Here is a 24,556-nt window from a genome sequence, read left to right as displayed (position 1 = left end):
TTTTGTTACTTTTCAAGCGAATCATACAATGATTCAAAAGTATGTTAGTTGAATATAATTACCAACATCAAGTAATTGATGTATTAAATATGTAATTTTATTATAAACTAACGTTTAATTATGAGTTCAAAAACTATTCTGGTTAAGACCTCATTCCAGCTGTTTTAACACTTTGTTGACAGCTCCAAAGCGGACATGATAACAAGGTCCAACTGTATTTCAAACCTTGTTTTGTGTTTTTTTTTTTTTAATTGTAAAAAATTCTTTTTAAAAAATAAAAATTATCTACAGATTACATGCATTATAAAATAAAAGTAGCTGTTGTTAAGATCATTATGTAGGCTTTAGAGTGAACTTACCAAAACTATAACCTATTCTAAAGTTTAAGATACTAAAAGTATAAAATTCAACTATTAAAAAATTTCACTATTACTGTTTATTACCTTAGACTTTTTGTGTGGAATCTTGCATTTAGCATCTTACCTCTCAAAGTTTAAAAGAATATTACAATGGAAATCTAATTGTAAAAGTATTCAGGGTTTAGGAACATAAATTGTAAACTATGAAGGAAAATACAACTCACGTTTTCATTGTAAAATACAATTTTTATTAATGTTTAATTTTTAATATGTTCTTGTAATCATTCTTTAATTGTTGATTTTTTAACGTTAATTTTCTGCTAAAATTAATTTTATTTCTTTCTACGAAGTTTTCGAAATATAGCTTATATTTTCCCCATTTTCTCAATTGAAGTTTCGTTCTTGGCATTTGTTCATTTAAGTCTAGTTGTCACTTTATCAATCACTTTTGAGCAATCAAACTTGTAAATGGATACTAAAACTTGTAATAGAGTAAAACTTCGCTTTAACTTTAACGATTTCTGCCGAAATATTTTTTAAATGATAGCATTGTGTATACAGGGTGTTTCTGAACTCTTGTGCAACCCTTTAAGGGGTGATAGTACACACCAGGACAAACAATATAGTAGCAAAAATAAGGATCCCAAGCGCCTTCCGAAGAAGATAGGCGCCTTTGAAGTTTAGGGTCCAAAATTTCAAATGATCATAAAAAACGGAAAAATTGGTCGATTCCTTTACGGTTTTTGCTTTAAATTATTCTTTTTATCAGTATTTTCTTAAAAATAAATTTTGAAGATGCAGTTTAAAAAATGCCGATAGAGGGCGCTTTAGATTTTGTAGTACCAAACAACTATTTCTTACTGCTATTTTTGAAACTCATTAGATTTTTTCTAATGCTGGGACTTAAACTTAAATTTTCAGCTCAAAACCAGAGTCATTGAGCATGCTTAAGTAGCAAAACTGTCTTCAAAGGTTGAATTACACTTTGTCACAAAAAATGTATGCATCAAGATTAAATTGAGCTGCAATCAACAAACTTGGCAGGAATGTAATTTGACAAGAGATAATTTCAATTTCGTCGCCTGTGACGCAAGGGTATTTGCGCTATGCGCTTACAAGTTGCTCAGATAGGTAGGATTGAAAGTGTGAAAGCTTGTGTCAAATGGCTATTCAAACAAAAGTGTCGAGTTGGAAGGACACTATTGTGACTAGGACGACCTTTTAGAGGTATATGAACTTTCATCCATAAGCTCATTACTTTTTGCATTGAAAAAGGCATTCCCTGTAACGCCTAAACAGGTGTCTGCTGTAATTGGCAATTTGTGTTTTTTTGACGTTGTTTTTTCTTACTTAATTGTTGGACTTTTTAAAGGGACGTACAGTAGGTCACTGAGAAACTGGTTGGTTGTACGCGTGTAGCTGCCACCACCTCGGTCAGAGCGATATTGTAGTAGCTTTATGTAGGTAAAAATAAATGTATCACTCCATTGCAGTTGGTGAAGGCGTTCTAGAAACAGAAATGAGTGCGAAGATTACACATCATAAGAGCGATCACTACTGAATCAACAAGGTCGGCAACATTAATTCCATGCCGTTTAACACTTTTCGAGAAACTGATGGTATCAAGAAAAACAATCCTGATGTTGAGGAGAATTTCTAATCTAATAATATCTCCTCAATATTTCCTTAAATATTTGCAGAATGAGTTCTGGAAGAAGACTAATATACTATTTCATACTTGAACAATGTTTATTAAACAACAAGGTATATAGCTAAAACAGTCTGTAAATGATAAAATATACTAAAAACGTAATAATTCCATCTCACATTTAGCTACAAACAATGGCACACCAGGTGGTATGTGCTATTAATGTAAGAGATGACTAATACAGAAATTATAAAATCTAAACTGCATGACTATCGACTAAAGATTCAATGTAAAACTTTAAACCCATTAGGAAATAAGCTAACATAAGCTCATGATATTAAAGAGGGGTGAGTGGCACAAACAAGCAAGTTTGAATGCCAATGAAGCAACCGCTTACAAAAATGAGAGACAATCAAAGAGAAAGAACATAAGCCGCGAGCGGTTTAAATATCCCTAGGATCATTAGCATATCTGAGTCACGTAAACGGACACTCGTCACTGCTGTCGTTGAGCACACTTGCCATCAGATTCCTTCTAGAAGCTTCGATGTGACGTCATCCACTGCGGAATTCAGCAAATATGTGCAAAAGTTAAACCAAACATTCAGTCGATTCATTCGACCAACGCGAAAGGAGTGCTAATAAGCATTTTTACCCCAGTCATGCAAAATGATTGGTAATACATTGTAAGTAACGAAAAACTTACTCTTTTACTATTATTGTTGTGAGGGGATGAGATAGGGTTATTTACTGTTGTTGCTAACAGGCATTTATGCCTAACACCTGAATATAATTAAAGACGTTGGTATCTCGAACCGGCGCGGCGTCCATTGCAATGGATTGGATTTTCGCTGCACTTTATTAGCTGGGTTGTGACAGTAGGAGGAATGTTACCTTCTAGGATGAACCCAGATTTAGTCGCAGTGGTCATAGGTAACCTATTTCACTCCATGCTTTGTCTTGCATAGCTGCTAGAGGAGGCTATACAACTTACGGTTTTGTAACCTTCATTGCTCATTATTTTTTGCATTGAAAAAGGCGTTCCCTGTAACGCCGAAACACATGTCTGCTGTAATTTACAAATTTGTGCTTCTTCTAACGTTGTTTTGTCTTACTTTACTGTTCAGCACAAAGGTATTTATTTATCTTAAAACAATCTTTTGTTCTGAATTTATAATCATTTTCTTATCTTGTGATAGGCCACATCCATTTTAAGTTGTGTGAAGATTGCTCGTCTCCTTCTTGGTTAATGTATTGTTTTTTGTAACAGAGTATTTTAACTTAACAGAGTAACAGAGTATTTTTGCTGCAAATTGATTGATTGAAAGTGTGAAAGCTTGTGTCAAATGGCTATTCAAACAAAAGTGTCGAGTTGGAAGGACACTATTGTGACTAGGACGACCTTTTAGAGGTATATGAACTTTCATTCATAAGCTCATTACTTTTTGCATTGAAAAAGGCATTCCCTGTAACGCCTAAACACGTGTCTGCTGTAATTGGCAATTTGTGCTTTTTTGACGTTGTTTCAATCAATTTGCTGATGATGATTCGACTTTCAATCAATTGATTGACTTTCTGATCTTGATTTGACTTTCAATCAATTTGCTGAACTGTGTTCAGTTTGCGCAAAAATAGCGGTAAAAAATAGTTGTTTGTTACTCCTAAGTCTAAAACATTCTCTAACGGCATTTTTTACACTGCATTTTCAAAATTTGTTTCCGAGAAAATAGTGTTAAAAAAATAATAATTTTAGCAAAAACTGCAAACGAATCGACCAATTCTTCTGCTTTTATGATCATTTGAAAATTTCGACCCTAAACTTTAATGGCACCTATCTCCTTTGGAAGACGTTTGGGACCCTTATTTTTGCTATTATATTGTTTGTCCAGATGTATACTATCACCTTTTAAAGTATTGCCCAAGAGTTCTAAAACACACTGTAGCATATACTACTTAATTTATTATTTATTAAGTATTTAGGTAAAAAATTAAGTATTAAATTTATTTATTTCAAATGAGCTTTGGTTTTTTTTATTCATGTTTTTTGTATTCATTTTCTCATTTCTTATTTTTTAAATAGACTGTCTATCATGCAATTGTTATAAGAGAAATTTGTTGTGCTCATCGCTCTGCACTAGAAATGTTCAATAAGGTGATCTTGTTTATAAGGTTTTTTTTTAATTTCTTAAGTGGTATATTTTTGCTCAGTTAGTATCATTATTTTTAACTTTTCGGTTTATTACACAGATTGCCACTACATTTTCATCAGATTTGTTTCGAATTGTTAACTTGTTGAACAAAATTGTAAGTTGATTTTTGTTGACCTCATATCACTCTTGCAATTTAATTTTAAAATCTTTCATGCTCAGTTTTTAATCATTCATATTTCTTTTTACCAACTCGATTTAGATTGATTTCGATGAATTTGCCAAGCAAAATCATTTTACTGTAAAATATGGTGTAGATAGTGAGCTTGATCAAAGTAAGCTTTATTCAAGTTTTTGTATGTGTTATTATTATTATTTTTTTTTTCTAAAACCTGCAACGTTCACAAATGATGTCGCACATTGAGGGGTTCATCAAACTGTGACTAGGAGGAGGGAACAAAAATTGTGGCATGACACTTTTTTTCTAACTAACAATGTGTTTTTGAAAAACAGAGTTGACATGTAACAAGGGCAAAGGTGAAGTGGGACACTTTGTGGCAAAGGGCAGCCCTAATAGTGTTGCAAAAAGTATTTTTTTTTTTGGTGGGAAAATAACAAAATTAACTTTAGCCTTTATTTTTACACAGAATTTCTGAGCAGATTTTGCTATTTGGTTAATGTTGAATGCAGTAAAGATATTCATAGTAAAAAGATATTCATAGCCATAACAATATAATAAATAAAAATCTATCTTTGAATTTTAATGCATGCGCACATTTACATGTATAATCAACTTAGGCATTTAGGTCATTATGGGCATTAAAATTCCCTCAATTTTTTCAAGTTCTGACAAAAAATAATCGATCTGAAATGAATATGTTGCTAAAAAGTGTAAGATAGAAGCAAACTGCTTTGCCCCAAACTCAAGGAACTCATATAACATTCCTCAGCAGGGGAAATGGTTAAAATTTCAGTACATCAGAAACCAATTTCTATAGAAGATTGATTTTTTAAAGGACATTTTATGGAACTTTAATTTTTCAGTGATTAGGTGTTGTGAGCATTTTTGTTTTTTTTTTAAGTAGTAGAATTTTAAAACAAACTTTTAAAGTCTTCTTTTTATTTCCTTCTTTTTTTTCCACAAAATAGTGAAGAGGCGTTATCATGGTTTACCAGACTTCATGACACAAATTGCTTGTGAAGAACTTCAAAATCTTGACCATGATGTTCAACAGTGTCGTGTGATATATTTGCCTCAAGTAATGCTCCTTTTATATCTTTGATTAATTTATCAATGGGTTCATATTGTATGAACTAATATGTCGGTGTAATGTATATTCTGTTGCAGTTAGGTTACCTTTTAGCTGTGCCAATGACAGAACAAATGAGAGAAACTAAAGATTATACAATTCAGGGTTTAAGATTTATGGTAAGTGTTCAATTTACATTATCCAGGGCTGTATACTGTTTTCAAGAAAGTTTTTGTGTAAGAAAATAAGATCTCTCTCTTTATTTACCCATTGGTTTTATTATTCTTTACCATTATATATTTATTTACTTTATTTCATTTCATTTTTTTATTTATTTTATTTATTTTTTGAAGTTTTTTGCAAACTTACTCTCAGCATAAAGGTTTAAATTCAAAATTATGGCAAGATGTGGGATGCTACCCACTATAATCTCAAAATGTGTTTTATGTTTAAGATAAGATTCTTAAAATCATCATGCAGTAATCATAAATCATACGTACTATGCCATCAATGTTTAACTCCTTTTACAAAAAAATTATTGGTGCCCAAAATGTTTCACTCAGTTAAACAATTAATTTATGCAATCTTTTCATTAAGAAAAAAAATGTGTTTTTTTATTACAAAAACAATACAGAAGCTTGATGAAATAAAAACATTGAAATCAGTGGTGTAGTCTTTCTTAAAGAAAAGTTACAAAGCTAAAACCTTTAGTCTTGGGGATATTTATTAACTTTTCTAAAGTAATGAAAACTTACTTTGTAGTTTTTTTCCGTTCAACACTCCTGTTGTTTAACTGAGGTCTAAATAGCCGGCAGTAATACAAATGTATTCTATCTGAGGCTGCTACTGCATAATTCTGACAAAATCAAATTTGTTAAGAAACTTTAGGCCTGAGTCGTAGCAAAAATAATTTCAATTGATTTTATGTTTTGTGAAATAACAGTGTTGAGATGTATCAGCTGAATGCATACTTATCAACCAAGGGCGCCCATATAGGGGCAAGGGGGGCTCAAGCCCCCCCCCCTTTACTTAGAAATGAGAACTTCCTTGCTTTTAGTGCTTTTTTCTTTGCAAAAATGTATAAAAATTTCTTTACCAGCCATTAATGAATAAGTTATTAAAAATGTCAAATTTTAACATCTCTTAATATATACTGAAATCGGTTTCCATGAGGAAATATTTTGCTAAACCATGCGGAAAATTTTTGAGCCCCCCCCCCTTAAAATTTTAATATGGGCGCCTTTGTTGTCAACTTTTGAAAATGAGCATCAGTAAAACTTTTATGCGAACACTATTATCTCAACAGATTGGAGTCCAGAGAAATGAATGGTGTATGAAGACAAATGGAGAAGAGTTAATAATGTTCAATACTTATTCGATTAACTGATATAATCCCTCTAAATTCAAGAAAAATTAAAAGTAATGAAACAAAAAGTTTGAATTTTGAGTTGGATTTTTTTGACAAATTTCATTTTCAAAAATGTAACATCTTAGATTTCTGAAGATTTAAAAAAAATGAATGAAACATGCTTTAAAAATTTTTATATTATGTGTATTAATCAAAAAATTTTCTTTCAGTTTGTTGTGAATGATACCGTACATTACAAAAGTGAAAAAACTAGAGGTAAAAATTGACATATTTTATTTCTTTTAGTAATAATATTTTCTGCATTGCTGGCTTACTCATTTTCACTAACAAAAAAGCCTCTAACTTTTCCTCCTTAGTATCATCCTTCTGCCTTTATATAGGAGTTTAGTAAGACCTCATTTTTGGAGTATGCTGTTCAGTTTTGGTCGCCTTATCTGAAGAAAGATGTTTCTGTATTGGAAAGGGTTCAAAGAAGAGAACTAGACTAGCAAGGGGACTTTCAGATTTAGATTATAATACCAGACTTAATAGGCTTAATATGTATAGCCTGGTGCAAAGGAGAGTCAGTGAGACATGATTCAGTTGTTTAAATTTACCAAAATGAATGTTAATGGATTTAATTTTTGCACGGAAAGCAAGGCGAGGGGTCATTGTTTTAAGCTATTCAAATCTCAGGCTAACTTGGAAATTAGGAAAAACTACTACTTTAGTAGGGTCGTGTAGGCACTTGGAATAGCTTACCGGAAGAGGTGGTAATGAGCTAGGGGGTGGATAGCTTTAAGAGGGCCATTGATCAACTAATAAATTGACTAGGACCAATCTAGCTTGGGCCCAGAGCCTGTTGCTAGTCGTCGCATTTGTATTTCATTTGTATTTGTATTATATTAGTAAATGAAACAGTACAAAGTCATTTCTTGAAGCTCTGTTTTTAAATATAAAATTTGGTATCAAGCAGAAACTTGCCTGTGTATCAATATATTTTCATTTAATTGTTCTAAATACAGAGGCAATGTGACATGAAGCTCCATGTTTTTTTAATGGTAAACTGAAAAAGATTTTTGGTTAGATTATGGTTATGGAAACATTTATTGGGCGTGCTGCTTATTGTTAAAGTTAACCCAGCAAGAATTAGTTTATAAAAATTCCCAGAAACACCTAATCTAGTGCTTAAATCTTGACTTTTCATGTTTGTTTTTGAGGAGGCTTATAAATTGCGCATTTTCAAAAGTGCTTGATTTTTATTGCATATTCAAAAATTCAAACTACATAATTTTTTAAGCAAATAGAAATTATAGGAGCATGTAAAGCAATTCTTAAGTTGATCATGAAGTTGAGGAACAAGCAGACTAAGATAACGTATGAGTGCAACTGTTGCATCACAAGGACAATTTTTCCCTATTTTGTAGAAATTTTTCGATTTAGCTGATATTGTCCCTTATGTCAAGTTTTGGAACATTCCTAACTTTCAACTGTGCTGTTTTATTTGTCCTTTACCAAAGTTGATGTAATTAACTAGCCATCTCTCCTCTGTTTTCTTTCTTGGATCATGCTGTCTCCTCAAGGCCAAAATTTAGGGCTTTGGGAAACAGGAAACAAAACAATTTATGTTTGTTTCCATCTAAATTTCCAACCCCATCTTACTGAACTCCCCATTAATCATAATTTGATCTCCAATTTGGTGATATATCAACAAGTTGGTGACAAATTTGGAGCAAAATATAATATGCCAAATCCAGTGTTAGGTGATATTTAGCAAGATTCCCTTCCATAGAGCTGATGCCCAAATCGTCAACTCTATAGAACTGTCTTTTCTACATCGGTTTATAGCGAACTGGTGGTGTTAGGTATACGCCCAAAATGTCGCGGCCAAAATGTCGCCGGTCCAAAATGTTGCCAGTCCAAAATGTTGCCAGTCCAAAATGTCGCCGGCCCAAAATGTCGCCGGTCCAAAATGTCACCAGCACAAAATGTCGCCAGCCCAAAATGTCGGCGGGACAAAATGCCGCTGGAACAAAATAGCGCCGGTCCGAAATGTCGCCGGGTCAAAATGTCCCCGGTCAAAAATATCGCCGGCTCGAAATTCCCTCGTTCAAGTGATATGAAAAATTTAAATATACGTCGATGCTTTTCAGCATAAAAGTTGCAAAATAATGCTAATTGGCTTTGAAAGTAAGTTCATTGAAAATTTTCAAAAATTGTCTTGTGTCTTAATTCGTAAACTTCAGACATATTCCAGAAAATATATAGTATACAGGAAAACATACGTTTTTCTCTACATTATTGCATGTGTAAACATACGTGAGGATGGTGCAACGGAATTCTCTTTCCTGTTTAATATAACTGCTATATTTCAAGACTTAATATAAGGATTCAGACAAAAAAATTGGTATGGAAGTAAAACTAAACAGAAACAGGAACTATTTGTTTTAAAATGATTTTTTTAATTAGTTGCGCGAGTCATAGTTAGCGTACTTAAGTAAACATTAAATTTGAATATTTCCCTTAGATCGTCTCAAAATCAGGCAAGAGAGAAAGAGGGCGATTGAGCAAGATATCAAAAAAAAAAAAAAAAGCTAAATTAGTAAAAATTGACTCTTTTTCTGTAGAACTTTAACTACTAGGGATATTAAAAACTAAATTAGCATTCTTTCACAATTTATGTAGCAAAAATTTGCTACTAGAAAGATCGATTCCTTCCAAGAACAATTTGTTCGTTTAACTAGAAAGTCGTCCGTCAAAGTTTGACGGGTGAAATTTTGCTTTTAAATTTGAACGAAGCCATTGCCTCTTCAGTGATATCTTGATAGTTGAAATTGTTAACCTAACTCCAGTAGATTAACCCTAAACTCCAGTAGGTAACGTTCATTGTTGACCATTTTTTGGTTTCTTCATTCCCCTGAAATAACACAGTCTTACCAGTAAAACTGTTAAGTTGCCGAATCGAGTTCGGCCTTTCCCTGAATGTTAAACATTACCGAAACATAATATCAAAATATCATGCCGTGGCACGAATTTCATTGTTGAAACACACGGGTTACTCGATCATTGGCTATTATTTATATGATGATTATTATCATGAATATAGTTTTCCTTTTAAACTACCAAACCATATATAGAGCTAGAATAATAACCTTTTTTAAGCCCATTTTAATATGAAGTCTAATTCTTTTTCACGTTTGTTGCGATTTCATTGTTGACTGGTGATGGGAAAAAAGACAACGAATTCAAATTTGCATATCTTGCCATTTTCGACTGGTATTTGTAATTGATTTCAGCATATATGTGATAACTTACGATGTTTAAACGAAAAGCCAAAGGGCTAAATTTCGTAAGTCAGTCAACAATGTTACATGCTTATACAAGCAGAGATAATATCACACAGTGGAAGGTGCAGAATCAAATGTTAATGTGAAGAAATGAACATTGGAAACTTGTTAAAATCTTACCAAAAATTTATTGGTCCATAGTAACTAAAATAAATAAACTAACAAAAATAAGTTCATAAGAATAAACCCTGGCCATAAGAGGAGGTGGAGTTCGCAACTCCCCAACACCTATCGGACCTAACTCACAAGAGGCTGACGAGCACAAAAAAAGAGAGAGAGAACGATTGGAATTGTTCACTATTTATACTTGCCTCATTTGCATATGATTGGGCATCAAAGGATGCCAACCTAAAACTGAAACTTTACACGTGCCGAAAGAGTTGAGAAGTTAATCTAATTTGAATAAAGTAAATTTTATATTACATTAGGAATGAGAACGCGGATAAATATCGTTTACCGATATCTATCAATATGCAAAGCTTTTAAAGGAATTTTCAATTGCAGAGTAGAAGAATCTAATGTTGGGTACCCTTTGTTTTTGTCATTTACAACAAACGTGATAAAGAAAAAACAATAATAATGTACGTGAAATGAAAATATAGAATCCTGATATTAGGATCATTTTAGTTTGAAACCTTAAACAAAGTTTTAGCAGTAAGTATTTTTTTTCCTGAATGCTAGCAACAACAATTTAAAACCCCTGGTAGAACAAGAACAATTTTATAGAAAAAGGCTGCGCGCTCGAAGTCAGAGTCGAACTGAGTTTGAAGTAAAACTATCGGAGTCATGAGTCAAAAATTTTAAATTCCAAGAGTCAGAGTTGGTCATTTTCCTTCAAAGGGCGCAGATGTGCCAGTGCTAGCGCAGCTCACTGTAAAAAAATTCCGAAACATTTCTGATTATTTCCGTGGAATATTTCAGGATTTCACAGGTTTTATCCATTTCCTGAGAAAATTAAGTATCTTTGTCAAAAAGTTTCCTGAATTGTTACAAGCTGCACAAGGGCAGAGTACTCACTGATGTGACAAATACTTAAAGCTACAAGTTTAAAGGTTAACTGAGCGTATTTAATAAGTTTATCGACTTTAGCTCGATTACGGCCCGTCCAGATTGACAAAGCTCCCAATAAGAGCGAATAAGTATCTGGATTCAGTATTTTCTCTAAAGGGGGGAGGGGATTCCAAAGACACTAATGACTTTAATCGGGGGAATTACTGATTTCTTCAGAAAGGTGCCAGTATATTTTCAGAAAGGTTACTGAGTTTTAGCGAAAATCATGCCTGTTATTTGCAAGATATGTTTCTTGCAGATATTGGATACATTAGTAGCTCATTATTTTCCAGCAGCGCTTCTGAATTTTTTTTACAGTGTTAGAAAAGATGTCAATCTGATTTTGGGGTGAAGGAGTTGGAATCGAAGGATACAAAACTCCCAGGGCAAGAGTCAGCCATTTTCTCTCCGACCCTGTAGCACTAATATACAAAATAGTTCCCCCCCCTCTCTCTCTCTCTCTTTCAACCTCTCTCTCTCTCTCTCTCTTTTGAGTGATATATTTAAACTTAGTTTATTTTTCGTCGTGTATTTAATTACACTGACTTACGCAAACGATGACAAAAATCAACTTAGAACAGAACCTGTTTTTGTTTAGTTTCACTTGCATATCAACTTTTTTTTTATGAATCCTTGCATTACTTCTTGAAATATAGCAGTTACATAAAACGAGGAAAATTATTCTGTGCGCCATCCTTTTGGGATGATGGAAACCAAAAATAAATAAACAAGTTTCCATTTAAGATATACCTGCAGACCAAATTTTGTCTGAATCCTTGTATTACTTCTTGAAATATATCAGTCACAAATAATGAAAAAGAAAGGGAAACGCATTCTCGATTGCTCCACCCCCTGGTGTTATTGGCTCGACATCTGTCCACCTGCTGCATCCTAACATTTTATTCGATTCCGGTCATCATTTTTTGAGAACTGTCAGTCATGCAGATTGATGAAAACGTTCAGTTGCTCTACTATCTTGAACGAATTGACGCAAAAAACCACTCAGCCCTAAATCATATAATGGTACTTGCGGGTACCGTTCCAATTCTTACAACAGATTTTTAGGCAGAATGTCCGCAAAAAATCGGAAACATACGTACTATTCTTCAAGAAAAGTTCAAAACAATGCAGCAAACGTCAGAACTGAACGCCGTCAGAACTTTTTACAGTTGGTAGATAGCGAGTCACAAGAAATAAGATAGCTTAAAAAATGAATAGTGCGTTTGCTTATATTCTATATTTATTTGCTGAAAAACAGTCAAGAGTTACGAATTTTAGAATTTATCAAGAAACTCATTTCTCTCAGCCCCATTTTTAACGGAGACATTCATTTAAGGCAGTTACCATTTATTCGCAAATTTGATGTTTAACAGCATTGTTGTACAGTTACATTTTTCGGTATACGCCCAAAATGTCGCGACCAAAATGTCGCCGGCCCAAAATGTCGCCGGTCCACAATGTCGCCGGCTTAAAATGTCGCCAGTCCAAAATGTCGCCGGTCCACAATGTCGCCGGCCCAAAATGTGGCCAGTCCAAAATGTCGCCGGCCCAAAATTCGCTAGTTCAATTGGTACGAAAAATTTAAATGTACGTCGATGCTTTTCAGCATAAAAGTTGCGAAAGAATATTAATTGCCTTTTAAAGTAAGTTCCTTCAAAAATTCCAAACGTTTTCTCCTGTCTTAATTCGTAAACATCAGATTAATTCCAGAAAATTAATAGTTTTCAGAAAAACATACGTTTTTCTGTATACCATTACAAACATAAACATGCGGAAGGCTGCTGCAACGGAATTCTCTTTCTCGTTTAATCTGATTAATAATAATACTCAAGATGTAACGCAAAGGATCAAGATGTAACGCAAGGATTCAGACAAAAAATTGGTATGGAAGTAAAACTAAACTGTTCTAAACGCAAATGAAAGAATAGTGAAGCGCAATGTGAATATGGCAAGAGAATAGGCGGTTTGTATTTTTTGGCCTAATGAAGTAAAAACAAATAACTCCTTCACTCTAGCATATTATTACGGTAGCGACAGATCAGCCATTTAGGGGATCAGGTGGAATGGCCCCCGATTTTTAATTTTTTTTTATATACAAGTGGAAGTGGTTTTTATAGCAATCCTATGAAATTTGCATTGGTTATACGCCCGTTATCCTCCCTCTCCCATTTCACTGGAAAAATTCGAAATCACGGGCCACGGTGGAAATAAAGTAGAAAAGTATCTTAACGAAATTTAATTTTCTCATAGATTTATTAACATCACCCTAAGAACTGTAAAAAAAAAAACAACTGTACGTTTTCAGTAAGATATACGTTGGTTAAATAAAGGAAAAAAAATTTTCAAATTGCTCATTTGCTACAAAAATGAGAGGAATACACGGCTAATTCAGATTTTATTGATATCTTGCTCAACTTCTCATATTTAAATTCAGTATATTTTTCATTGTTTATTTAATTACACTGACTCACGTAAACGATCACGAAACTCAACTTAGAACGAAAATAAGGCTTGTTTTCGTTTAATTTCACTTGTATGCTACATTTTTGTATGAATCCTCGCATTACTTCTTGAGATATAGCAGTCACATAAAACGATAAAAATTATTCGGTGATCCATCCTTTTGGGATGACTGAAGCCAAAAATAAATGAGCAACTCGCCCTTTAAGATATACCAGTAGACCAAATTTTGTCTTAACCCTTGTACAGTAGACCCTCGTTTTACGTGGGGATTATGTTCCACGGAAATGCTGCGTAAATTGAGACCTAATATTAGTGTCAAAATAGGGATTAGTTTCCGTATATAAAAAAATACTTCATTCTAGTGATGACTAATTGTATAATAAGTTTAATGTGTACTTATATCGATTTTTATGCATAATATGCATAAAGATAACAAACTAATTTCGTGCTCTGTTTATGAAGAAGAGCTGGCTATGATAGTCTTTTGGTAGTCATTAAGAATTTTTCTCTAATTCTTTGCGGAGCATTAACGCATAGATGATCAATTGCGTCATTTCCTTGATAGAATCTTCCTTCACTAACAAATCAGAAAGATCATTTCTATTGTCTACGAATGGTTCAAAATTTTCAATGTGAGCGTTTTTGGTTGTCGGAGTCAGTATCCTCGTCGGTTTTGACCTCCTTTGTCACTCCTAAAAGCTCTTCTTCCAGTGAGTTCTGAACTGTGTGAGTTTAATCACTTTACTTCTGATGGAAAAAGCTCTGGAGCCAATCGCATAAAATGCCTCCAAGGACCCAAGTTCGATTATTAGCACGCCAAAATGCAGTTAGTTACGTGTAATATTTAGGAGCTTGGGTTTTGAAAGAGAGGAAAATGTTACCCGTTTGCATTGCCGCATCTGCGTAAAACCGAAACTCATCTGCTTAAATTAAAATAAAGTTGTAAAATCTTCAACCGCGTATAATCGAAACCGCGTAAAATAAACCCGCTTAAAACGAGGGTCTACTGTATTACTTTTTGAGGTATATCAGTCACAGATAATAAAAAAGAAAGGAAAAAAAACATTCGATTGCTCCACATTCTAGTGTTATTGGCCTCAAAATCTGTCCCCCTGCTGCTTCATAACATTTTATTTGATTCCGTTCATCATTTTTTGAGCAATGACAGTCACGCATATCGATGAAAACGTTCAGTTACTCCACTATCTTGAACGAATTGACGCAAAAAACCACGCAGCCCTAAATCATTTATGGGTACTTGCGGGTATCGTTCGAATTCTTACTACAGGTTTTGACGTAGAATGGCCCCAAAAAATCGGTCACATACAAACGCACACTATTCTTGAAGAAAAGTTTAAAATAATTTAGCGAACGTCAGAACTGAACGCCGTCAGAACATTTTACAGTTGGTAGGTAGCGAATCACAAGAAATAAGATAACGTAACGCTTGTACTAAGAAATAAGATAACATAACGCTTGTATTAAGAAATAAGATAACGTAACGCTTGTATTCTATTTGTTTGCTGAAAAACAGCCGATAGTTGCGAATCAAAACGGAATAATCTTTTTAGAATTTATCAAGAAACTCAGTCCAGTCCCATTTTTAACGGAGACATTCATTAAAGGTAGTAATCATTTATTCTGCAAATTTTGTGTTAAACAGCATTTTTGTACATTTGCATTTTTCTTACCAACTGAATGAGCGAATTTTGGATCTACGACATTTTGGACAGGCGACATTTTGGCCCGGCGACATTTTGGACTGACGACATTTTGGACGGGCAACATTTTGGGCCAGGGACATTTTGGACCGGCGACATTTTGAGTCGCGACATTTTGGACCGGCGACATTTTGGGCCGGCGACATTTTGGACCGGCGACATTTTGAATCGGCGACATTTTGTCCCGCGACATTTCGGTGGCGACATTTTGACCCCAAACCACATTTTTCTTACCGACTGAATGAGCGAATTTTGAACCGGTGACCTCCTAGACTTGCGACATTTAGAAGCAGTGACATTTTATACGGGCGACATTTTGGCCCGACGACATTTTGGGCTGGCGACATTTTGAGCAGGCGACATTTTGACTCGACGACATTTTGGACTGGCGACATTTTGGCTCGACGACATTTTGGACTGGCGACATTTTGGCTCGACGACATTTTGGACTGGTGACATTTTGGCCCGGCGACATTTTGGGCCAGCGACATTTTGGGCCGGCGACATTTTAGACCGCCGACATTTTGTCCCGCGACATTTTGACCCCAAACCGTGGTGTTAGTATTTAATAAATTTTTTTTCTGCTTATTTTAAGGCACTATTCTATTTCTGTTCCTTTTACACATTCCATGTAATTTCTGTCATCTGTAATGTCTGGCACCAAATTTCTTTTAATTTGAAACAGCAATTCTCTATATTTATCGTGCATTATAAGTGTAGGAAACCATCAAAAAATCCTTTTAAAAACTAAAAATTCATTTTTAAAATGTGATTTATTAAGCATTACTTCTAATGCACATGCATGGAGTATGCTCAACTATTTCTTTTGAGTACTTAAAGAACATAAATTATTTAATAGACATTTATAAAGTTGTTTGGTGTCCAGATCATTTTATTTATTTTATTTATTTATTTATTTATTTATTTATTTATTTATTTATTTATTTTGATACATAGATAAATAAATTACCCAGTGCGTATAAGTAATTTTAATACAGTGGTGGACAAAATTATAGACTCAATTTCTTTTCTTTTGTTTCAATTATAACATGACTCAGTTTAAATTATTTTTATTGAATTTAAGATGAATAGTTGAAGAAATAGTTCTAAAATTAATACATCTTATCAATTAAATTAAATAATTCATGAAATCAGAAAATTTGCAAATTGAATATTTTATCATTACGTGAAACCTGGACAAACGTATAAACTCAAAGGTAAAAAATCCAGGATTACGAGAAAGTTTCGTTCGAAAATGTTAATTTAACGGCATAGAATGAATAAATGTTGCCATCAGCGATTGCTAAAAGTTTTGGTTTTGGAAATTAATGAGAAGCATATAAATGCACCGCTGGGCAAAATTATAAACTAATTTTTTTTGCATTTTTTCAATAATTTAACTCAGTTATTTTTTTTTCCAGTTAAGATAAATAACTGACTTAATAGTCCTAAACTCAGTATAATTCATAAACATTATAAAATAAATAATTTAATTAAAACAATTCTCAACTTTAATATCTTCCTAACACATAAAGCCTGGACAAAATTTATAGATAATAATGAGATAATAGTCATTTTCTTGAAATGGATCAACAATGTAATGACGGTCTCTTAAAGTATTTACTACCATAATGAAATTATTTGTTACAAAAGTTTATAATTCGTTTGTGTCGGCTATAGTCTACGAAAAAATGTTAATGCTTGGCTAACTATTTAAGCTTTAAATAAATCAGGAATAGTATATTTGAACTGATTTTTTTCTCGCAGCGGACTTTATATTTCAAGCAACAGACTGATTCCTAAGATCATGAGAATTACCTCTCTGCTCCAAGTGAAATTCTCCTACTAATATCTTGCAATTGTAAAACATTGTGTTACAAACTGTAGCTGTCGTAAAATTGGTTTGATTGTACGTCTATGTGTGGACACTGTAGTAGAATGCAATGTAACAATATTTCAGACCAAGCCAAAAAAACTGTTAAATGACCCCTTATAAAAGAAAAATTGTAGTTATAATAACTTGATGCTTTTTTTTTTTTTTGAATGCAACCTGTTTTTCAGAAACCACTTGTTACGTAGTCCTCGAGTTGTAACATTTCGCAAAACAACGGTTCACACTGATCAGTTTCATGGGCCGGATGTGACCCATGGGACGTAGGTTGGGCACCACAGGTTTATAATATTTTAAGAAGTGAAATAAAAAAAGGAATACTCCGGTATCATCATTAGTTTTCGAGCTGTAAGCGTATAATCATACTACTGCTATTGCAATGTTTCGGACGGGGCGGGGGGGGGAAGCAAGAGGGGGGGTCGGGACTTTGTGACTTTTTAGTGTATACTTTATGTACTAACATCCTGCCAAAATTCAGCTTTCCCCTAATTAGTTGCGACACAAAAAACGTATAATCATAGAACTGCTATTGCAATGTTTCGGAGGGGGTGGGGGGAAAGTAAGAGGGATGGGGATCGGGACTTAGTGATTTTTTAGTGTGTACCTTATGTACTAACATCCTGCCAAAATTCAGCTTTCCCCTAATTAGTTGCGACACGAAAAACTTATAATTATAGTACTGCTCTTGCAATGTTTCGGAGGGGGGTGGGGAGAAAACAAGAGGGGTGGGGGTCGGGACTTTGTATTTTTTTAGTGTATACTTTATGTACTAACAACCTGCAAAAATTTAGCTTTCCCTAAATTAGTTGCGACACGAAACCTTTATTGACTGGGCTAGTATCTGCAGAAATGAGTTTTCGAGATATTTGAAGAAACGCAATTTAGTTTCAATACTAACAATAGGGAAATGATGGAATTAGACTTTTTTTCGCGCATTTGTTTCAGCAGAAACCAAATAAACGAGTTTGTGCAATAAAGATTACGTACAATAGATGGCAAAAATTGCAAAAAAATGAAAATTTTGCAGTTACTGACCCTTACCTGCACACGGCAGTATTCTGCTCCGGTCACCACAGGAAGTTAAATTTATTTACTTTTTTTTTTTTATAATTTTGCTATGAACATTTATACATACTTTTTTAATATATATTTTTCAGAACTTGATGCTACCTTGGGCGATACATTATGTGACATTTATGGTAAGCATTTTTAAAAATCTGACATTGAATGAGTGCTTCCTTTTTATATTTCTTTTGTTATTTTTTATTATCAATGAATGTAAAATTATTTTGTATTAAACAAATTGTTGACTTTTTCACTAACTTAAATGCTTTTTATTTTTATTATAATGCTAGAAAATAACCCATCATGGTATGATGGGGGCAAATTGCCTTTTTTATCATAGATATTAGCCATCAAATTCGACATGTTCCAAAAAATAACTGTACCTCAAAACCAGATTAACATAAGTCATTTTCACTACTTTTCCGGAGAGCCTTAAAACATTTGTTTACTGCATTCAAAGGTAGGGATTCGCATTCTTGTAAGACTGTTAAACAAATATAAAGGGATTTTTTTTTCAATAAAATTACATTGTTATGGCTTAATGAGGAATATTAAACCATGAAATAAGCAACTCATCAAACATTTTAAATTTCTAATGATTGATTTTTCGAAATTACAATCTTTTGTGAGCGGCTATTTTTCCTGGCATGAACTCTGTCCAGCGACTCCTTGGCTTTTTCTCGCTAACCATCTTGATTTCCTTTCCTACGTCATTCATCATCTTTTGAGATAGAATCTTCGTTGTACTCATTAGACAATGTTGAAAATATAAACTATTTCATGTTTGAAAAGTAAAATATGGATAAAATCACAGTGGAAAAAATATGTAGAATAGAAAAAATAGCAAGAAGTTTCAAAACCAAACTTTTAAAACTGGACCTTATGTCAAATTATCAGGACATTCTGTTCATGGGCTTTTTGTTTGTGGGCCTTATGTCTACCAAACCTTCTGTCCTTTGGATCTTCTGTTTGTCGCACCTTTTGGACGTGGACAGTGGCGTAGCTAGACCCGACTTTCGGGGGGGGGGGTTACTTCTTATATATATATATATATATATATATATATATATATATAATATATATATATATATAATCGCTTGGAATTTTTTCCTTTTCTTTTTTTTTCTTTCTCTTCTCTCTTCTTTTTCTCTTTTTTTTTTTTGAGACTAACTTTTCGGGGGGGGGGGGTTGTCCCCAAAAACCCCCCCTTAGCTACGCCCCTGGACGTGGACCTTCTGTCTGAGGACTTTATGTCCAACATTCAATGACGTCAGTCAGCGGCGTACGCAGACAAATCAGTTCGGGGGGGGGGCTGAGCTCGAAAGTCTTTGAGCTGGGGGGGGGGGATACTTATGAACTGTAGCTAAGAAAAGTTCATGTATCGCTTTTCTGATATCAATACGAATGTAAGATTTCAAAAATACATCATTTAAAAAAAACTTGTTCTTTATTATAATTTTTATAATTAATTTTGAAAATTTCGGAGGGGGGGGGGCTGTAGCCCTATCAGCCCACCCCCTGGGTACGCCACTGACGTCAGTGCGTTACTCGATCAGTGGTTTTGGCTATTATATATATTTGAGGGTTGCATTTTTAGTTTTCAAACTTAAGTAATAGAGATTTTTCCTAAATCTGTTACAGTAGAACATCGATTATCCGAGTAAATTGGGATCGCTAGTGCCTTGGTGTCAGAAATTTAGGTTAATAGAAACTTGGTATTAAACTTATCAGGATCAAAAAATTTTAAAATGTATTGATTAAAAATACAATAAAATATTTTTAACCCATTCGGGATGAACGACGCACGTTTGCGTCAGCACGTCCCGTCCGAATCACACGTATTTGCGTTCAGGCGTATGCTACTCAAGAATCCGAGCGACGCAAGTGTGCAGTTCGATTTCGGAACGAAATGTTTTCTATTAGATGGCGTTACTTATCCATGTTCCGTCCAGATCATTGGTCTAGAACATTAGTATTTCTTTCTCTGACATCAGAATGGGGTCCGTCAAGTGTCTGATTTATTGGTTTTCGTGAAAAAAAATATAAATATGTGCTAGCAAATGAAAAGGGAAACGCATACTCATTTTGAAGTGGCTCTTTCTAGTTTCGATTCCATTTATAATGGGATTTCATGAGAGATAGTCTAGAAAGGGGTTTTACTTTTAGATTCATTTGTGTATCCATGGTGAACACATCTTTACAAGTAGGAAATATCTAAATTAATGACTGATCCATCTATGGATCTTTCGGACGGCATTGAAACAACTATAAATTATTTGTATTTTAGTTCTTCATACAGTAGATACTTTCTAAAATTATACGCTGAAAAAGAAGGCAAAGAATTTAGACGGAGATGTGTCGTTTGCTCGAAGCAGAATAAAAGACTTAACACTACCTATGAGTGTAAAATGCGCATTGCTCAGTGCTTTGAAATTTTTCATGCGGCTTTAAAATATGAATTGTTACAATATTCTTCAAGTATTTCACAAAAATTAAGCGCAAATATTTTTCCTGTTTTGTTCAAAATATATTGTCTAATTTTAATAATCTTAGTTACAGTAAAAAACAATATATTTTTTTTTATTGTTCATTAAATTTTTTTGTTATGATTGAAATTACGACATATGTATTTTACCATATAAAAAGAAAATGGTTTCGTTTCTACAAGAAGTGTACATTTTGCTTATTGTTATGTATGATAGACATCGGTAAACGATATTTATCCGCGTTCTCATTCCTAATGTAAGGTAATATAAAATTAACTTTATTCAAATTAGATTAACTTCTCAACTCTTTCGGCACGTGTAAAGTTTCAGTTTTAGGTTGGCATCCTTTGATGCCCAATCATATGCAAATGAGGCAAGTATAAATAGTGAACGATTCCAATCGTTCTCTCTCTCTTCTTTTGTGTTCGTCAGCCTCTTGTGAGTTAGGTCCGATAGGTGTTGGGGAGTTGCGAACTCCGCCTCCACTTATGGCCGGGTTTTATTCTTAAGAACTTAGTTTTGTTAGTTATATTTATTTTAGTTACTATGGACCAATAAATTTTTGGTAAGATTTTAACAAGTTTCCAATGTTCATTTCTTCACATTAACATTTGATTCTGCACCTTCCACTGTGTGATATTATCTCTGCTTGTATAAGCATGTAACATTGTTGACTGACTTACGAAATTTAGCCCTTCGGCTTTTCGTTTAAACATCGTAAGTTATCATAAGGGTTATGGGCCCAGCCCTACCCAATTGTATCATAATAATTACGTGTTCAGTAGCATGAGTAATATAAATGTATTAAGATGTTTTCGAATTGTCAGCAGAGTAAAGTATTAGACTTCGTGTTTTTGTGATGAAATGGAATGTTGTGACTGACTTGTCTTTTTGCTGAATCGGTAGATGACAAGTGTTTGGAAATCTTTTCAATTCGTTTTCCCCGCATCGGCGTTGAATGAAAACTGTGAAAATAGAAGCTTTTCTTTTACTTTTTGGAAATTTGTATCGAATCTTTAAGCCATGTGTAGTGTAAACTTTTCTCAGACGTTTCGTTTGCATTTTATGGGGGGATATAGTTGGTTTGGTGTTAGGCAGAATAGTGGCTGCTAAATTCAGCGGAAGACCTGGACTTGTTCCAGGGGGGAAGCTGTAACAGTTGCACTATTTAGGTTTTTTTTCGGGGATATTTTGAGATTTTGTTGGTTGTTTTTTTGAAATTAGGTTTTTTTTTTTTTGGCGTTTTTCATATTCTTATCAATCATGGCATCCCAGAGTGTTCCTATCGAAAAATTAAGGTCTGACAACTATGTGAGTTGGTCATCTGATATTAAATTTGTCCTAATGGAACGAGGTCTGTGGAATATTATAAGGGGCATTGAAAAAGAACCTTTTTCTAATGATGAAAAAAAGGCTACTGAGCAAGAGATTCGTAATTTTCAAAATCGACAGGATGTGGCTCTATCCATAATTTATTTAAATTTGGAGAAAAATTTCAAAAAGATAATCGAAAATCAGGTCAACGCGGCTGATGCCTGGAAGGCTTTGAAAGATCACTTCTTTCCTGACAATCGTTGTCAGCACATGACATTGTTTTCAGAGTTATCCCAATGTCGTATAAAAGAGGAAGAGTCGATAAATCTTTTCGCTGCCCGTACTCGGCAAATTTTCGAAAGAATTAAGGCTATAGACGCGAATTTCTCTGAAAATTATTTGATTTTTCAAATTTTGCGTCATTTTGCCCTCAGAATTTGACAATATTTGTCAAGTTATTCTTAGAACTACTGCACAGGAATTCACATTTAATAAAGTAGTCAGCGAACTTATTGCCGAGGAATCGCGAATTCGACTAAAAGATGAGGATGATAAAATTATCGGCAGGGCTAACTTTGTAAAGAAACCGGGTAATTTTGACAAGAAAGGAGTAAAAGGGAAACTAATTTGTTTTAACTGTAATAAACCCGGCCACAAGCGAAATGTGTGTCAATATAAGAGGTTTGACAAGGACCTCGAACAACGAAATAGAAAGTCAAGATCACCAATCCGGAATAAGAGGAAGACGAACAAGAAAACTGCGAGGTGCAGTTCCCCATCGGTGGAAAAGGAAGCATGTAAGTACCAGAACTTTTTCATTTCCGAAGTACATCTAAATGAAGTATCAGAAGACCCAAATGAATTTATTTTCGACACTGGTTCCACCCATCATTTCGTCAACATTCGTAGTGCGTTTGAGGACTTTAAACCCTTGCGAAACAAAGAAATGGCTGTAGCCGTTAGAAATGAAACTTTCCCCATTTTGGGGATGGGAACTGTGAAATTAAAGTTTGATGATACTATCATTGTTTTAAAAGATGTAATGTACTCTCCTAATCTACGTCAAAATTTGTTATCGGGTACTAAATTCGATAAGGGGGGTGCTAAGTTTGAAGGGGGAAACGGCTCCGTGGCGATATCTGGTCGAAATGGATTTATATTTAGAGAAATTTTAAGAAATGGCATTTATTTTGTAAAACCTCGAATTTTGTATAATAAATCGTATCAAGAAAGTATAAAACTAAATAAAAGTAATGATCATTTCGAAAATGAGAAAATTGAATGCTCTAATGTAGAAAAATTAGAATTGTGGCATAGAAGGCTGGCACATATTAACACCGATAGTATCAGAAAGAGCGGTGAATTTGAGTGTGTCCATGGCCTGCCTAAATTCAAAAATGTAAAAATAGATTGTGAAAATTGTAAAATTGGTAAATTTAAACGTGTTTCATTTAAACCAATAGGTAAAATACGGTCTAAATGTCCCCTTGAATTACTTCATGCTGATGTGTGGGGTCCATGTAATATTAAGGGAAATAAGGGGGAACGTTTTTATTTATCAATCATTGATGATTTTTCACGTAAATCTGCTTTGTATCCAATTAGTGAAAAGAGCAAAGTACCAGAAATTTTCATAAGGCACATAAAGCGTGCTGAAAGATTTTTAAATCTTAAAGTTAAAGCTGTTAGAACTGACAACGGGGGAGAATTCGTAAATAAAGTTTTTGACAATTATTGTTTGGATAACGGTATAAAACATGAGTTAACCAATATTTTCAGTCCAGAGATGAACGGTTTGGCCGAAGTGTACAATCGCTCAGCCGCTAATGCTGCAACAGTATTATTGGAAGAAAGCGGGCTAAGTAAAAGATTTTGGCCGGATGCTATGCTTTATTTCAATTATACTTGGAATAGGATTTGTCACTCAGGACAAACTAAAACACCTTTTGAGTTATATGGTGGACGTAAGCCAAGTGCTAAGCACGTCAAACCTTTCGGTGTTTTGTGTTATCTTGGAACACCCCGTCAGCAAAGACATAAACTTGATGTTAAAGCCAAAAAAGGTATATTTTTGGGCTATGCATTTAACACTAAGGGTTTTCGTATCTGGATTCCCGAAAGCGGAAAAATTTTTGAAAGTATAAATGTAAATTTTAATGAAAATGTTTATTACAAAGAAGCTTTTAAAAATATATCAGAGAGTGACTCTAGTGGAGCTGTGCTGGGTCCCTGTCTCAAATGGTCAAATATTCAATCAGATTCTCAAAATTCAGAAAATGAATCGAATTCCGAATCGGATAACGGTAGTGAAAGCCCGAGTACGCCGTCTAAATTCTTATCTTCTGATGAGAGTGAAAGCGAGACGAGCGGGGATGAATCAGATTCGAATTCTGACTTGAGTGAAAATGGGGAAAACCCACCACGCGCCCAGCTGCGTGAAACAGAATGGGTGAGGAAAGCAATCCCAA

General features: G+C 34.0%; 1 protein-coding gene across 2 annotated transcripts in view; it reads left to right on the top strand.

Moving 5' to 3' along the window:
* LOC129225690 (mutS protein homolog 5-like) overlaps positions 1 to 24,556 on the top strand; it is a 90,626-nt gene that overhangs the window by 39,906 nt on the left and 26,164 nt on the right. The window contains exons 11-17 of one of the 2 annotated variants that reach the window (XM_054860165.1): positions 4,087 to 4,158; positions 4,254 to 4,310; positions 4,416 to 4,488; positions 5,303 to 5,412; positions 5,502 to 5,582; positions 6,982 to 7,027; positions 18,381 to 18,422. In XM_054860165.1, the coding sequence (XP_054716140.1) occupies positions 4,087 to 4,158; positions 4,254 to 4,310; positions 4,416 to 4,488; positions 5,303 to 5,412; positions 5,502 to 5,582; positions 6,982 to 7,027; positions 18,381 to 18,422 (481 nt within the window). The remainder of the gene's footprint in view (positions 1 to 4,086; positions 4,159 to 4,253; positions 4,311 to 4,415; positions 4,489 to 5,302; positions 5,413 to 5,501; positions 5,583 to 6,981; positions 7,028 to 18,380; positions 18,423 to 24,556) is intronic. The other variant, XM_054860167.1, reaches the window with a different exon arrangement.

The sequence above is a fragment of the Uloborus diversus genome, chromosome 7 (assembly GCF_026930045.1).
Source record: "Uloborus diversus isolate 005 chromosome 7, Udiv.v.3.1, whole genome shotgun sequence".
In the NCBI taxonomy this organism is placed as follows: Eukaryota; Metazoa; Arthropoda; class Arachnida; order Araneae; family Uloboridae; genus Uloborus; species Uloborus diversus.
This window is presented reverse-complemented; position numbering and strand designations above follow the sequence as displayed.